Source organism: Puntigrus tetrazona, chromosome 7 (assembly GCF_018831695.1).
Source record: "Puntigrus tetrazona isolate hp1 chromosome 7, ASM1883169v1, whole genome shotgun sequence".
Classification (NCBI taxonomy): Eukaryota; Metazoa; Chordata; class Actinopteri; order Cypriniformes; family Cyprinidae; genus Puntigrus; species Puntigrus tetrazona.
In genome coordinates this window covers 1545611-1561397 of record NC_056705.1, presented here as the reverse complement: position 1 = coordinate 1561397, position 15787 = coordinate 1545611, and the positions used below count along the sequence as shown (strand labels likewise).

General features: G+C 38.1%; 1 protein-coding gene across 6 annotated transcripts in view; it reads right to left on the bottom strand.

Moving 5' to 3' along the window:
• The window catches only part of exoc6b (exocyst complex component 6B), an 80418-nt gene that overhangs the window by 34140 nt on the left and 30491 nt on the right, over nucleotides 1–15787 (bottom strand). For 4 of the 6 annotated variants that reach the window (XM_043243864.1, XM_043243863.1, XM_043243859.1 and 1 more), the window contains 11 exons: nucleotides 15103–15186; nucleotides 14030–14076; nucleotides 13343–13463; nucleotides 12973–13044; nucleotides 12288–12385; nucleotides 11267–11372; nucleotides 10611–10720; nucleotides 5254–5365; nucleotides 3681–3815; nucleotides 3389–3568; nucleotides 1439–1468 (listed from right to left, as the gene is read on the bottom strand). In XM_043243864.1, coding sequence (XP_043099799.1) covers nucleotides 1439–1468; nucleotides 3389–3568; nucleotides 3681–3815; nucleotides 5254–5365; nucleotides 10611–10720; nucleotides 11267–11372; nucleotides 12288–12385; nucleotides 12973–13044; nucleotides 13343–13463; nucleotides 14030–14076; nucleotides 15103–15186 — 1095 coding nt within the window. The remainder of the gene's footprint in view (nucleotides 1–1438; nucleotides 1469–3388; nucleotides 3569–3680; nucleotides 3816–5253; nucleotides 5366–10610; nucleotides 10721–11266; nucleotides 11373–12287; nucleotides 12386–12972; nucleotides 13045–13342; nucleotides 13464–14029; nucleotides 14077–15102; nucleotides 15187–15787) is intronic. The other 2 variants (XM_043243861.1, XM_043243862.1) reach the window with 1 other exon arrangement.

Here is a 15787-nt window from a genome sequence, read left to right as displayed (position 1 = left end):
AACACCTAATGACAAAGCACTGTTCAAAAGTTTGGGGTCTGTAAGATTTATTTTTTCATGTGTTTTTAAAAAGCCTCTTATGTTTAAAAAAATGATACCAAAAATTGTCAGTAACCATTACTCCAGTCTTCAGTATCACATGGTTCTCCAGAAATCATTTGAATATGCTGATTTGCTACTCAAGAAATATTTCATACAATTATCAATGCTAAAACATGCTAAAAACATTTGCAATGCTCTTTGAGCAGCATTATTTGATGTGTTTAATTTGCTCAACAACAGCATTAATTTATGTAAAAATAAATACATTAATTAACCCCAAATATTTGAATAGCAGTGTAAGTTGTTGACAGCAAATGTTGGTGATTTAAGGCAACACCAGCAACAACAACAACCATTGGTTATGCAACAAAGCTGAACAGAGTTCAACTTCAGGCAAATACAGTACAGTGTGAAGTAAACAGTGACTACAAATGGGAGAGCAGACAGGGGAGCACGTTATCCACCTCATACATGTAAAAAGCAACAATCAAGATTTTGAAACAAAACCACTTAAATAAGAAACAAAAGCCAGTGATACTAGCAGACAGAGTGGATATCTATGCTGTGGCTGCAAAAGACACTAAGATAAAGCTCCTCACATTTTCAGAGCCACATTTTCTTGCCAGCATCAGCTTCATAATGACAAGTTAATGCAACAAAAACACACTGAATGTTGAGATTGCACATAAAAGGTTTTATGGATCAGACAGCAAAAACACTCACAAAATGTCTGCTGAAGCATGTCAGTCTATGAACAGACCACCATGTAGAAACAGCGTGTTATGGCACAAAAAAGGCTCAATAACCCTAAGTGCCCTGCCGATCATTCAGTTCCATCAAGAAAAATGCTGTTTTTCCCAATAAACTGCAGGAAAGGCATGAGTGACGACATGAGTTTTTTAAAAAAAATTGTTTTGTTTTGTTTTGTTTTTCCCCTCAACCCACTTGTAAAACCACAGTGCACAGCCAGGAACTCAAATCCTGACTGGTACCTGTTGCTCCCTCATGCTTAAGTGTACATGAGTGGGCCTTGTGTGTTTAATACTGGCCTTAGCATACTTTGCACGGCAAATCGCCATCATATGATGCTTTAAGTTTGTCATTACATGGTTTTATGCAAAAATCAAACATTTTAAGAGGCTTGTTTACTTTTGCATGTGTATGCAAAGTAACATTATTTGCGCTGGGCACACAAAAGCTCACACCAATAGCTGAATTGTACGGTAAAAAAATTCTAGAAACCCAAGCAGCACTGCTGTCACCTCATTTGTGTTCCATAACAAGCATTAAAAATCCATCCAAAAATCTATGAGTGGTTCAGATGAACACCAGGCAGCATGCGGAAGTACTGTGACGAGGTTATGCCTGAATTAGACCACACTTCAACCATACTCACCGGTAACGTGGCGTGCTCTATAGCATTGCCCTACAGAAGATAGACAGAGATAGACAAAACTTTGGTCAAAGGTCGAGTTCATGACTCCCCTGGGTTCAAATGAAGTCGGTCAACCGCAGTGTCCCATATCAACTTGGCCGAACTGTTTACGATCAATACTCAAAGTCCCTCTGAGTGTCAAAGATGGTTTGTGGTCAGGTGGGAGAGGCTGAGAGAGTGAGCGTGACTGATGGGACTGTGGCTTTGGAGTCAATTCCAGAGTTTTTGGCTGTGAACTTGACTGGAGGGCCGCTTTTACAAACATACACACACACACAAAAGCGGTCAGTTCTTGACCTTTCCTGAAAACCATCAGGAGTGTGAACTGGGGCTGATCGAAACAGGATGCACTATGTCCACATGCAGAGCTGGAATGTGCAAATACGATAATATAAGCGGCATATCTGGAGTACAAGATCGTTTGACTGTACGTGTGGTGTTCAGTGTTTTGTGTCTAAGTGTGTGTGCATGCGCCGACTGAGAAAGTGAGACATTCAGCCTGACCGTAACCCGACCTGGGGTCGTACAAACATTGCCCCCTGTTGGTGAAATCTAGCCAACAATGTGAGAGCTGTTTGCAGCGGGCTGAAAGGGTCGTGTTTCTCTGTTCCTGAAAGCTTAAAAAAAAGGGCAGTCAGGAATTTAAGAGATTACAGGAGTGCAGGAAGCCGAATTACTGCCACCAGCCCTGGATCAGAGACAATCCCAGCCAGTCATGCAGACACGGGAAGGTGTTTGGCTGAGGCCCGTAGGAAGGAAAACTCTTAAATTCTTTGATTATCAGAAATCCCACATGACAGGGGTCAGGGCAGGGCTGTGCCAGTGCTAGACTTTCATACTCAAAGCTGAAACCTAAGGTCACTCCGCACGATCTCTTTAACTCCATGTCAGCTGAGCAACACTAGGGCTTGCAAGCCCAGAAGATGGCAATCCTCTTACTTGCTATGAAAATACTTAGCTTTCCATCAAAGTTCAAGTGTACTGTTGAGTACAATCTCCTTTACAGCGATGGTGTCAAACAGGGGAGACCAAAGAGCATGATTGAGTACAAGCATGGATTATGGCCCTGGGTCAGCAGAGACTGCACCAGGACCTCAATGGGGAATCTAAAAACATATTTTATAAATAACATGAAATAATTTTCTGCATTATTATTATTATTAATAATAATAATAATTATAATAATAATAATAATAATAATAATAATAATAATAATAATATAATCAATAAACTTACACTGATCATACGTTTTTGCTCAGTATGATTTTTTAAATTATTTTAAATATTTTATTAATCTAGGATGCATAAAATTGATCAAAAGTGACAGTAAATACACAAAAGATTTCTTTCAAATACATGCTGTTGTTTTGAATCTTCTATAGATTAAAAGTTATTAAATATTAAACAGCAACTGTTTTTAAGAACAAAATCAGCATATTAGAATGATTTCACATGATTATGTGGCACTGAAGACTGGAGTAATGGAAGATATTTTACATTTAAATGAATTACATTTTAAAATACATTTTAAACAGAAAAGTTATTTTAAATCTGAATATAATTTCACAATATTGTTCACAATTTTTTTAATGTATTTTTGATCAAATAAATTCAGCTTTAGTGAGCACGGGTCATCTTGCCAATCCCAAAATTTTAAACAGTAGTGTGTATAAAACTAAAGGGTTGCTTATTTACAAAGGTAAATAAGCAAAAGAAAAGTGGAGCGAGTTCCACCCTATAACTGTTGTCACAATTACAAGATATCAAGATCTACACCAACTTAACAAATTGAAAAGCGTTATATCAGGAAGGACAGTTGCACAGGACCATAACCTTAAGTAACCTTAAGAAAGTAAGTAATAATGTAATTAGAGTGCTTTTTTCTCATGTGTATGTGAATGAAATACTCACAGGCAAGTGAGTGAACACTGCAAAGGTGCTACAGAGGAAAGCGATGAGATCAATCAGGTAGTCACTGGCTTGCCCACCTCCCTGTGCTGCCGTCCAATCATAATTAGCCAGCTGCAGAAACTGGTCAATCTTTTGATTCAGGTTAGTGTAGATCTCCTCTTCAGCGGCATGCCTTGCATCCTATACAGACACAGAAGAGATCCCAAACAACTCACAATATGTAAAAACGCTGAATAATAATCCACACAATCCATGTGTTTGTAGGTAGAGGGAGTGACATGCAGGTTCCTACCTTAAAGGTGGAGGTTCCGTAGAGTTTGGTGGCATTAATGGTGTCAGGAGGCACGTTGGTTATGTTGGAGATAAACTCTTCTAGGTAGTGACAGGACTGCTCCAGGTGAGTGGTGTTGATGATGATCTGAACCAACTTTGGGAATCAAATTAGAATTAAAATTACGATCAATCCATTTTTTTGTCTAAATATATGCATGAAAATGAAAAAAATTGTAGGCTTGAGAAAACAAAAAGAGAGGATCAACGGCTGCAGAAAATTTTGCTTTGCCACCACAGAAACTTACAACGTATTGAAATATTGTCTATTTTAATAATAATGGTGCATTTTTTGAACTGCACAGGTAGTGCAGTCATCACACAGAAAAGCAGTGCTTTAGTGAAAAGATTCTGGTGGTATGAGTAATAACAAGCAGCTAAGGCCCCAAGTGTGGGAGTAATTCCAAGGGGGAAAGGGCACATAGAGGAAGTCAAGGGTGTGTTTAGAGGGACAGAGAGAATCTGTCTGTGAAACAGCCCTGTAGCTGCTCTACGTTTAGTTAGCTGTTCTGTGGTGCAGAGTTTGAGGTCCACAGGCAGTGCAAGGCTGTCAGCAGCAAGGCGCTGAGGCACATTGGTGCTAATTGAGCCCAGACCTTTAACTTGGACCCAGTCTTCCCTCCCTCTCTTTCTCCAGTCATGGTGCACCATGCAGGAAGGGAAGCCCGATGCAGAGCCCGGGTCACACTTCCGCACCTCCGCCAGATCCGGGGCAAGACAGGGGGAGGAAGGAGCTTGATATCTGATCTGGTATGTGTCTGTGTGTGTGTAAATGTAGTAAGACTAGACTTTGCTGTGCAAACTACCTGAAACCAACAATAAAGCTTTTTTTTATTACGGAATGTCTTTCTTTCTCTGCTATTCTTTCATTATTTTCTCATCAGCAACACCAAACTGAACTGAACACATCTGGATTTGAGGGGTTATAAACAGGCCAGACTGCAAGCAGAATCAGCAGAGTAAAGAAGAAACTAACCACATTTGAGCAAGAAACACAAGCAGAGTAAAGCAGGGATGGAGTGAGAGTAGGGGGCCACCAGCCTGTCACTGTAATGCACAGTGCATTTCAGAATGGCCTTTGACATTAAATGATATTGTTTAGAAACAGTGATGCACTTTTGCTGAAGTAACAACTTTTGTAGAGTCTGATAATTATTTGATCAAGAGGCTTTTTTGTAAACACTTCAATAGAATTCGCTTAAAAGAAAGCAAAATTGTTTACTTGATTTTGACATTTGACATGTATTCAATAGTCTTAAAAAAATTATAAAAAACCTTAACTTGCAAACTGTAAAAAAAAAAAAGGATAATTAAAAAATATCATTAAAAATTGTATTTAAAAAAAATGGTTCGCATCCTGAGAGAGAAAAGAATACGTGGAGAGTGAAATAATCTTATTATTAAAGACCCATAGAATTCAGAGGGCAGATACAGACTCTGTTGAGGCTGGACTGATACAAACTTCAATCAAGAGCAACATAGACGTTGGCATATAAATACAGAAATGGATAAAAAGAAAATAAATAGATCCTCACCTCCGCCAGTCCTACGTTTTTCTTCTTTATGGCATACTGTAGGCAGTGGCTAAGGGTTCGTGTGAGCAGGAGGTTTGTAGACTTACGGATCATGTCATCAATTTCTGTGGAGCTAAACATGAAAATTCACCAAATTAGATTTTTAAACACTTTAAAAAAAAAGAGAAAATGGTTCTTTTAAATGGTAATAATATTTCACAATATTAGTGTTTTTACTGCATTCTTTTAAATAAATTGGTGTTTATTTAAAGTTTAAATAAAACTGGTGAGTTTAAGATACTCCTTTCCATAACATTAAAAATCTGACCACCTAAACTAACTGTAACACACACATAAAAAAATACAGATTTTCCATATATGCAATTTGTGGTATTAGTCTCAATGAACACTCCTAGGAACACTTGGTGCAAATGATTTTCTTTCAGACCCAACATATGGAGAGCAGAATCCCAAGCAAAATGTTTTTGTGGTCCAGATTTACATAAGCACAGTTCTGACTCACAGTGTGTCCTACGTGCTTTAATCCTTAATACTCCACCTCCTCTGAGAGAAAAAAGGCACAAAGTGGAACCAAAAAGATGCAGTGAATAAGATGGAGAGGCCTACACACATGAGCATTCACAGACTATGGGCTGGATTTAAAACCACTCTACAGGGCCCAATAACACCCTCTGGGTTTCAGTAACGCATGTTCCAAAAACCAGAGAACAACCACACACAGATATACGGTTTAAATCAACATGAGGGGAAAAAGGGGGATATCACTTTTCTTTACTCTTCTCTTCTCTTTTAATGAAGACCGATGGGGGCGGGGAGAAGGGGGCTAGTGCTCATTAGTACGGCCGCAGCTGCATCTTCCTCTGCTTCCCCCCACAGATTGGTTCACAAATAATTAAGAAGAGAGTCAAAAGAAAGAAAGGGACAATATCTCAAACGTGTCTGTCAATGTGAGCCAAGGCCCAGGGTGCAATAGTTTTCCCCCTCGATCTGGGCAACAAACGCATTCCTCGCAAATTACTAAATCGTCTCTCATTGTGTTGAGAAAAGCAGAGGAGGAATTTGAAAAACGTTCCTCTCCTCAGCAGGGGGAAAAAAACTCTGAGCTCCCTCCACTGACTTGGCAGGAGGAGAGCCGAACGGAGCATAGAGACGAAGGACAGAAAGAGAGAGAAAAGGAGGTGCTATCCGATCAAGTTGCTTCCAGACCAATATACAGATTAAAATATTAGCAACTACTGTCTTGCTGCAATCTCTAGGTAAATGCGAGACATTTTCTATGTTGGTTTTGGTGAAAATTTGAGAAAATGGCATGTTGGATTACACTCATCGGTTTACAGATGTTGATTACCATAACATAACTGATTTTGTACATTACAAAATGGAAATGTTCCCAGTACAGAACCTCAGCTAGGGTGAAAAAGAAAGGCCTGGCTTTAAATCGAGGCATTGGTCTTTTTGTGACGATCTGGAAACTGACAGTGTCTGGATGAATCCAAAGGCCCTTTGGCTATTCCTCATTTTAACAGGGAGGGGGCTATGAAACAGAAAGAGAAATTGTAGTCTGATTAAACACAGACGCTTTACTGGCATTTACATTTGATTTATTCATCCATTCAACTCTCTCGCTTTTTCAGTGAAAATTAGGGTGGGGGTTCGGTCTGATAAACAATGATCTGAGAGGAACAGATGAGCAGGGAACCAACGGAGACTGAAAATGTCCAATTATCTTCATTGGAAAAAGAGAAACTAAACAGAAGCAGCAAGAGAGACAGATACGGCTCACATTAGTTAGCATAGAACGTATGTTCCTTAGCTATTCAACCATCACAAAGAGTAGCGTTACAGCTATCTTTAATGTAAGGGTTAATACGGTAAATGCGCATTTGTAAAGTGGCTCTTGTGGCGGAGGTCTAAAGTTCGCTGGACGTGCATTGGGAAGGGGGGGAGGGGACACATTTGTCTGGTATCCAGGCACCTGCACATGGACTTGAGCCCCTTCCTTCCCCCTCTGACCGCATCTCATTTCAATATTAGCGGAGGTAGACCACAAAGACTAATTGCCTCCGGTGGACTAGTCTGGGTAGTATGCAGAGCTGTTCCTTTGGTTCTTTGGTGTGTCAGTCATAGGTTTCCGTTTCCAATAGCAACATGTTTTTTTTTCTCTACACCTTTTCACATACAGTTTCTGTATACCCAGAATCCTGACCCCATCATTCAAGACCTCTGGTTAAACGCCATCTGGCTGCCTCTTGGTCTCTTACTCAATCGCACTTTCTAATAGCGATTCATTTTTACAAATATGTCAAATACAAAAAGATCCAGCGAGTCAAGACATTATTTGACAGTATTCTTAAATTAGCTGTGCGTATGGGGGATTTTGGCTTGATCTGGAGCCCTTGGACCCCACACGCGAGGCAAGGACTCCTGTGAGCGCAGCCAAAAGAGGTCAAATGTTTATTGTTGAATTTTAACTGACATTTGAGCGTGGGGATCGGCCACGTTCTAAAAACCACATAAGGACATGACTGGTGAATGTGAGGAGGCAGTGTGCAGCCAAAGTCTTGGTAGGGGTCCCAATAAAAGTGAGACAACTTCCTCTGCCAACATATATACAGTGTTATATTATGGCATGGACACCTTTAAAACACAATACAAATGTGAAATACTCAGTGGCTTCTTTTTCAGTACTAATCCCACAGAGTTTAAAAGCCAATGTTTTGATTTTACCTCTATGCGTAGAATAATGTTTATTGATGGCTGGACAAAAGAATTTGACTTCAGAACACCACAATTTATCAGACAGAATCTGTAATGATGTAATAAATGTAATACATTTGTTTTGATAAATTTGATAAAAATATAATTTTGATTATCTATGTTCTTTCCATCTAACCTAACAGTGTTTCATTTATAATAGAGTACCAGATTTGCAAGCACATAACATCGTGGCTAAATAACATTAAATGTATTTCCATTATTAATACAAATGAGACAAGTAAAAAAAAAAAAAAAAAAAAAAAAAAATATAATAAATAATTTTGATTAGGGTTGTGCTTCTCAGTTACACTTTAACAGCATGACTAATGTAGGTTTATTGCATTTAATAATTATCGATTGGAGACATGAAAACAATTAATTTCTTACTCCTAATATTTAACTTGGACATATCCATTTCACATAAATAAAGGTTTAAAAGCTCCATTCAAACATTTGGCAGAGGTGTGCAAGTCGTATGTAGATGTATGATTAAAAGAAATTTCTGACGCAAGCTTTAACAACAAAACAAATTAAGCATTCCTAAGACAAAAAACTTCAAATCAACAGAAAAACAACATGAGAATAATACTTATGTAAATACTTGCTGCAAATGTTTTTTTAGCATAGTTTTTCTCTTACATAATGCAGATGGGACTGAGACTCCTCTGCAGGCCAAATACTTTTGACACCTCTGATATAAACCAAGCATTTATCCTCAACGTCCAGAGCAGCTACACTCTCTATTGGATCTGGACAGTTTAGCAGAATTTAGCACGCACAGACTCTGTCAGACAGGAAAAGGTATTATTGCTCATTTAAAGCCATTCTTGCAGTGATTGTAGAATGTATCTCCAAAAACAATACTTGTACAGCACAGGTAGTCTTTGGACAGGGCAATCATTGCTTGAATTTAAGCCAATGAGCCTTTCATGGGCATCATCCATCTGACCACTCTACAGGCGACACTGTTAAGAGTGTCTGGCTGGCTAGACAGTGTCTCAGACACTAATCGCTAATGATGATGATAATGGAGTAGTAATTTGGTAGGATGCAGGTTTCTACATGTTCTTGTCCTGAATCATGTTCCCTCATTTCCTCAGTAAACCTCTAAACTGCAACACACACTCAGAAACTACACAAACATACCCGCAAGGATTAGAATACCCAACCAGGACATCCGCTTCTTAGGTAACCAGACCTGACGGGGCACTCAAAAAGCCAGAGACAGAGAACATCAAACGATAACAATCGGGAGGACTCGTCTGAGCGCATGGCTCAATCAGAAGGAGGCAGACGGAAATGCCAACGATAGTTCTACAGACAGTGACCTTTAGCCTCGACCCCTTGACCTACTGTTCCGTTTAGGAGATTAGGAGATGGGGTGAGATATCAGATCACAACACAACGTGACTGAGGTTAAGGGGTGTTTGAGAGATTAATGGTTGGAGATTTTAATACATTAGGTTGAAGGTTTGGTCCTAAACAGAGGTGACTCAGAATCTGAGTACAGTACTTAGTTTATTTGTCATCTTAAACATTTTGTCATGCACAGAAACCTTGCACACTGATTCTGATCCATATTAATCAGTTGCAAAGAAAAAATAAATTCTGAGGCAATGTGATTTCTTTTTCTACTTGCGAAAATTTCTGATGAAGAATTTCGGACTCTGTATGCAATTTAACAAATGTCTTTACTGTCACATGTGATCGATTAAATTTGTCCTTGCTTAACAGAAGTATTACTTTTAAAAAAACGGAAGGAAAGGAAAGGAAAAAATTGGATTTTGACTTTTTTTGTCATAATTGTGGACTTTGCTATTATTGGATTTAAATAAATTTAACTAGATTATAGCGGTGAAACGCTATTCTACATGTCTGCTCCCTAAATACAGTCAAGGTTCAAATTTAAATTTTGATTAGACAAGCAAGTCGCTAAAATGTTAATACACTGGGCATCCTATGTATGAGCAGCAAGAACTGCTTTATTAAATTAAGCTGACTCTCTGACGTTACATAACAGGTTGCTAAACAGGTCTTTAGTCATTTATTGGGGAATCCAAAAGTGCTTTTTTCACAACTGTTTGTTTTGTACATTTGTGAAATGGACTTTTCTTCTGAGAAATATCATAAAGGGATATCATACCGAAGCGCCATTTCACAGAGCCGTTTATTCTGTCCAACAGTCTGCAGACTGGGAATTCAGGGTAGGCCACACTAAACAGCTCGGCGCATCTGGCAACCTCATCAGTAATTCTAAGAACTCATAAACTGACCAGAGATCAGTCAACACTGGGAGAAATTCCTTGAAATAACACCCACTAGCACCAAGCATGCAATTAATTAGGAAAACACACAGAAACTGTTTGGTGCCGATGGAACTTCCTCTCTGAAGTTCAGCGACTACTCTAGGGGATAGGCAAAGACAATGGGGCAGGTTTAGTGACTTCATTGCAAAAGAATGAAAGAAAAAAAAAAACAAAGTTCAAAAATAGGTATGTAAACTGGCATCCAGGCAGCATGATTTGCTAATGAGAACATTTGGATGGGAGGATTATATACGCAGGTGTGAAACCGTTTAAAGTGTGTTTGCACGCTCTTACCTAAGGTGTAAGTCCTCAGAATATTTCAGGCAGGCATAGATGAATTCTTTGAGTTGTGAGTATACTTTAGGCACAAATTCAGAAAATGGCAGCTTCTTCGGAAAAGGCATCTGTTTAGAACAGATATAAGAGTATGTAAATAAATACAGTTTATTAGACCACAGAGCAGGTGTTCTGAACGGTTTCAAATCAGGAATATGAATCTTTTTTTTAGGTGTGGGACAACTTTTCTAGCTGGACAAATCTGGTCCTGGAGTGCATTTTAACAGATGCCTTGACGTGCACACTTCCATTGTAAGTGCTTTAAATGCAATCTAATTAATGCTGTTGATAGAACACTCTGGGAGAGTAGTTCTTTTTAAAGAAAACACAAAAGGCAGCTCAATTACATGAAAAAGAACAGCTGTAAGTATCACCAAAAAAGGTAGCATCCTTGATTACTATAACAGTATTGGCCAGTAGTTCTTGTTGACGTCAATGGGAGAATTCAAATGTATGGCTTAGCTCAAGTATTTCAGGGGATGCGCATGTTAGTAATCAACTTCTTGGACAGCAGGAGGATATTTGTGTCTTTTAGAAGACTGGAGGGTGTGCAACTGAGGGAATCTGTGAGAAAATCTGTGGGATAAAAGCTTTCTTATGTGCCTAATGTTCACCTTGTCGAGCTCTGGATCCTGGAAGGGGAATTGGCCTGCCATTCGCTGATACTCTTCAGGGGACACCACGGGAATGGGGCTGTAGTTGTCTTGATCCAAGATTTGCCTGAATAAACAGAGTAAGTGTGAGGGAAAAAGACTGGACTTTACAGATGAACTTACTATAAACCCGAGGGCAGGAGCAGGATATTAAAGAAGACTAAATAATCTAAAAACCATTTACTGGACTCGTGAGCAGTTTGTCTGTGTTTGTGTAACTCAGTCATAGCAAACACACATAACACATCTCCTCGAATGCCCGTTCCCACAGTAAATGACATTCCGAGCCATTCAAAGAGTCCAAAGCATCATTCTTTTATGGAGTGAGTCAAGTGTCTCTGACAGTGAACGTAAAACGACTCCAGCAAGGTTACAACAACCTTTCCATGTCATCTGCTCTTAAGATTCAACCGAACAAATCGTAACCATCTCCCTCCAAGGAGCTTTAATTTTTTTTTGTTCCTTCTCGACAGCGAATTGACATTTTTTGGATTAAATGCTTTTTAAAGGGATCCCGGCACAAAAAAAGAAGAAAATATTTGTCCTTCAAGCCATATGATTTACTCATATGGGGATAATTTGATCAGTGATTATAGATGGTTTGGACTGACCACATTTCCCTGTCCTTCAACCGTCCTGCAATCCACAACCTCTGCAGACATAAATCTCTGAGTACTACAGGTATCACATTCAGGCAATTTCCCTAAATGGTAGTTTGATATAGGGCATTAAAAAGTTATATTTCATAAAAAAATGGATGTGCGGTTACCAAGTATTGAATTGAAGAAAAGAACATATGACGTGCAGTAAACACAATCTGGTTTAAGCTGATTTGAACATAACCCTATTAGTGTAATTACTTCAATATGGATTTCTCAAGGGTCACAAGGTGATAACCGAATCATCATTATCCTTACTCAAATGAGGCATAGAAATGAAGAAAAAAAAGAAAAGGGAGAGAGAAAGAGAAGGCAGAAGGCACCTGAAGGACTGATTCCACTTTTTCAGCAGGACCTCTCCATATTGATCTCTCATCTCCAGCAACATATCAAACAACTGGTTTACTGGAAAACCATAACCCTGCAGCGAGAGAGAAAGAGAGAGGAGAATAATATCCATTACAGTTCAAATCAGGAAGCAAATGAATGCAAATCTAAGCAAACAGGATGAAATTGTGTTTATACATTTACACTTTATATATTTTAGACACTTTATACACTTTATACTCTGATTAATTATATGAAAATAAATCAAACAACACATTAGTGCTGTCAAATCGATTAATAGCTTGTGTTTGCATAATGTATGTGTGTGTGCGCGCTGTGTATATTTACATGTATTTATAAATATATACACATACATTTAAGAAATATATGTAATATATTTACTTAAACCATACATTTAAATATATACATGTAAATATTTCTTAAATATATACACGTGTTTATTAATATTTACACGTATGTAAATATGCACAGTACACACACACACATATATTATGTATTATTACACATATTAAAGTAATATTTTGCCTTTTCTCAGAACATTTTTCTGCATGTGATTATTTATAACTATGTGAAGTAATTAACATATTTAATTTCATTAATCTTATTCAGTGACACCCAAAGTTCTTAAATGTTATTATCACTAGGTACTAGCCCACTCACCTGCAGTGTGTCTGCAAACAGCACAATAAGATTCTTCAGATCTAAAATCAGGTCTGGATCAGTGCAATAAGACTATGGAGACAAAAGTGTGAGAGAGAGAAGGATTACCTGACAAAAATGGAAGTATATCTTTTCTAAAGAGCTGTTCAGTTGTAGTGCTAAAACCCAGAAGAGGATTAAAGATCTCTATCTGAAATGTAAAAATATTGTAGAAATTTACTACTAAAATTTCCAATTTACACAATGGACTCAAACTTGTAATAATGAAATAATTACTTTTATTCAGCAAGGATGCATTAAAATTGCTCAAAAGTGACAGTAAAGACTTTTACATTGCAGTGTATGTTTGGCATGTAGTGTGCATACATACTGAATGAGTACGCAATGCTGCAATGGTCTTTGAAAGGGCCAGCTCCCACAATTCCTCCACATAAGCTCTGTTTACCAACCCCTGTGTGGTGTGCAAGATGTGGTCCTCCACTACAAAAAACCTGCAGGATACGTACAAAGAAAAAAACAGGAACAAACTGAGAGAATGTTGGAAATGGTATGAAACAGTAATTACATTATAACATCGTTAAACTACGTCAGTAGTAACCCAAATGGGCACAATTAGGCTTTCAAGCACACAAAAGCATCGAAGTCATTGAACATCCCAGCAACATTCTCAAAAAAAAAAAAATCCAGAGATCCTGCTGTGCGAGTGCCCTAAGCCTTTTTTGTGCCACTTAGGATGTTTGTAAAAGCTTCCATTCCAGACACCAGCCTTTCCGATATTCCCCTTCAGACGCTCGGAATAACACCAATCTGCCACTCCACATCCACAGAACCATAAATTCTAAAGCTAAGAGTGTTTTTCGGCAGCACTGGGATGGAGAATCAGAAAGGGCCAGAGGAAAGGGTGAATTTGGCTACAAAGAGGATCTGAACGCAGAGCCAAAAAAGGCTTCAGCTTTTTTTTTTTATTCTCTTCTATATTAAAAATGAATGTAGTAAGCATGTATAATTGATTTTCTGTTAATTTGGCCATTGAAAACAAAATGTGCACTGCACTTACCCAACGATTTGATTGAAGTAGCGCCTGTACCCCTCTAACGTTTCATGCTGGAGACCACAGGAAAGAGAAAGAAGAGTTTATCATCAGTTAACCGAGCAGTCTACTATTACAGTTCATTTTAGGTTATTATTTTTTAAGAAATCAACTAAATTACGACCTCAAAACATTTTTTACATTTTTGTCAGAATTATTTATTTGAAAGAATGTTATCTCTATTATCTCAATAATAAATCCTATGACTGACCACTTAACAACAAATATCTTTAAAAACACTTTAACATACACTATTCATTTAAAAATTAGGGGCTATAAAATGTTGTTTTATTTTTGAAAGAAATCTTATACTCACTAAGAATGCACTAATATGATCAAATTAAAACTGTAATACTGTGAAATATAATTACAATATAAAATACATTTTTCTGTTTTAATTCAAAGTAAAATGTATTTTTTTATTATCAGTGTCGAAAACAGTTGTGCCATTTAATAAACTGATGGAAACTATTTGAAATAGAAAACATCTGTAACATTGTACCTTGTCTATCACTTTTGATTAACTTAATACATCCTTGCTGAATACAAGTATGATTCTGTACTATGTAAAATATTTTTTTTACTTATGTCAGTCTTTTAAATGGTGAAATATACCTCAAGTAAACTGCACAGCAATAAAAGAAAAAGTGAATTAGAAAGAAATTACATGTAAAATTCAGCTCTGCTATAAGGAAAACTTAAGTGTTCAACAACTAAGCTATATTTTAACTGGAACAATGTTTCCCCATCCTTTTCCAATCATTGCTCAAGCCAACGAAAACTATATATAAATACCTCTACACTAAGTCTGCACGTGAATTTTTAGGCCCTAAGTTAACTATACGTGTCAAGTTTGTTTTATGCATCCTTTTTCAATAAGCATAAATTTGTACGGTATGTAATGATAACGGCTTACCTCACAGTTCCTGAAGGTTTATTTGAGGTGATGTTAGTGACTGGGGGAGGTGCAGTGAATATGATGGAAAGGTGTAAAACAGACAGTGAGAAAAGGCATGTGATCAGGCTGAGTGATGGCGTACCATGTTAGAGTGAGGCTGCAGCACTAGTCGGGCCTGTTTCCGCCGCTGCTTCCTGTAGTAGTTCTCAAATGTGTCCCGGGCACCCTGGGTAAAGCAGACACACATTCTAAACACCTGACTAAGAATAAGGCTGTTTACTAACAGGCATGACTATTATTGTGTGTAAACAGCTCTGTGAGAACTAAGTACAAGTTATTTAAAACGGAGGAACGAAAAAGGGGGAGGTGAAGACTAATAGAAGCAGTTGACACAGGAAAACAGAGCATATCAGGTACTTTCTTTCTCCTAATCTCATAGTACGATTCAGAATACAGCTTTTGGTCCAAAAACAAAGGCCCTCATTCACCGCTTAAAGACTTGATCCTTTTAGTGCAGTTCCTGTCCGGCCTTACACAGACTGCTATCAAAGTCTATATGGGCATGACACCAACACATGCAAACATGGCCTGGTCAAGACAGAGTGCAGAAACAACACAATAACGAACAGAGCGACAGAGATAAAAACAGAAAACAGCAGCAGTACGGTGGGAGTTATCGCTGCTTCCGGTCAAGGGCCTCTGAATTTATCTAGCCAGAGCGGGTGACTGTACCTCCTCTACAAAGATAATAAAACAGGACAAGATTTAACCACACAGAACCACTTTGTAAACAACAAAAGTGAGATACAAGTTCTGTTTTAGAGATA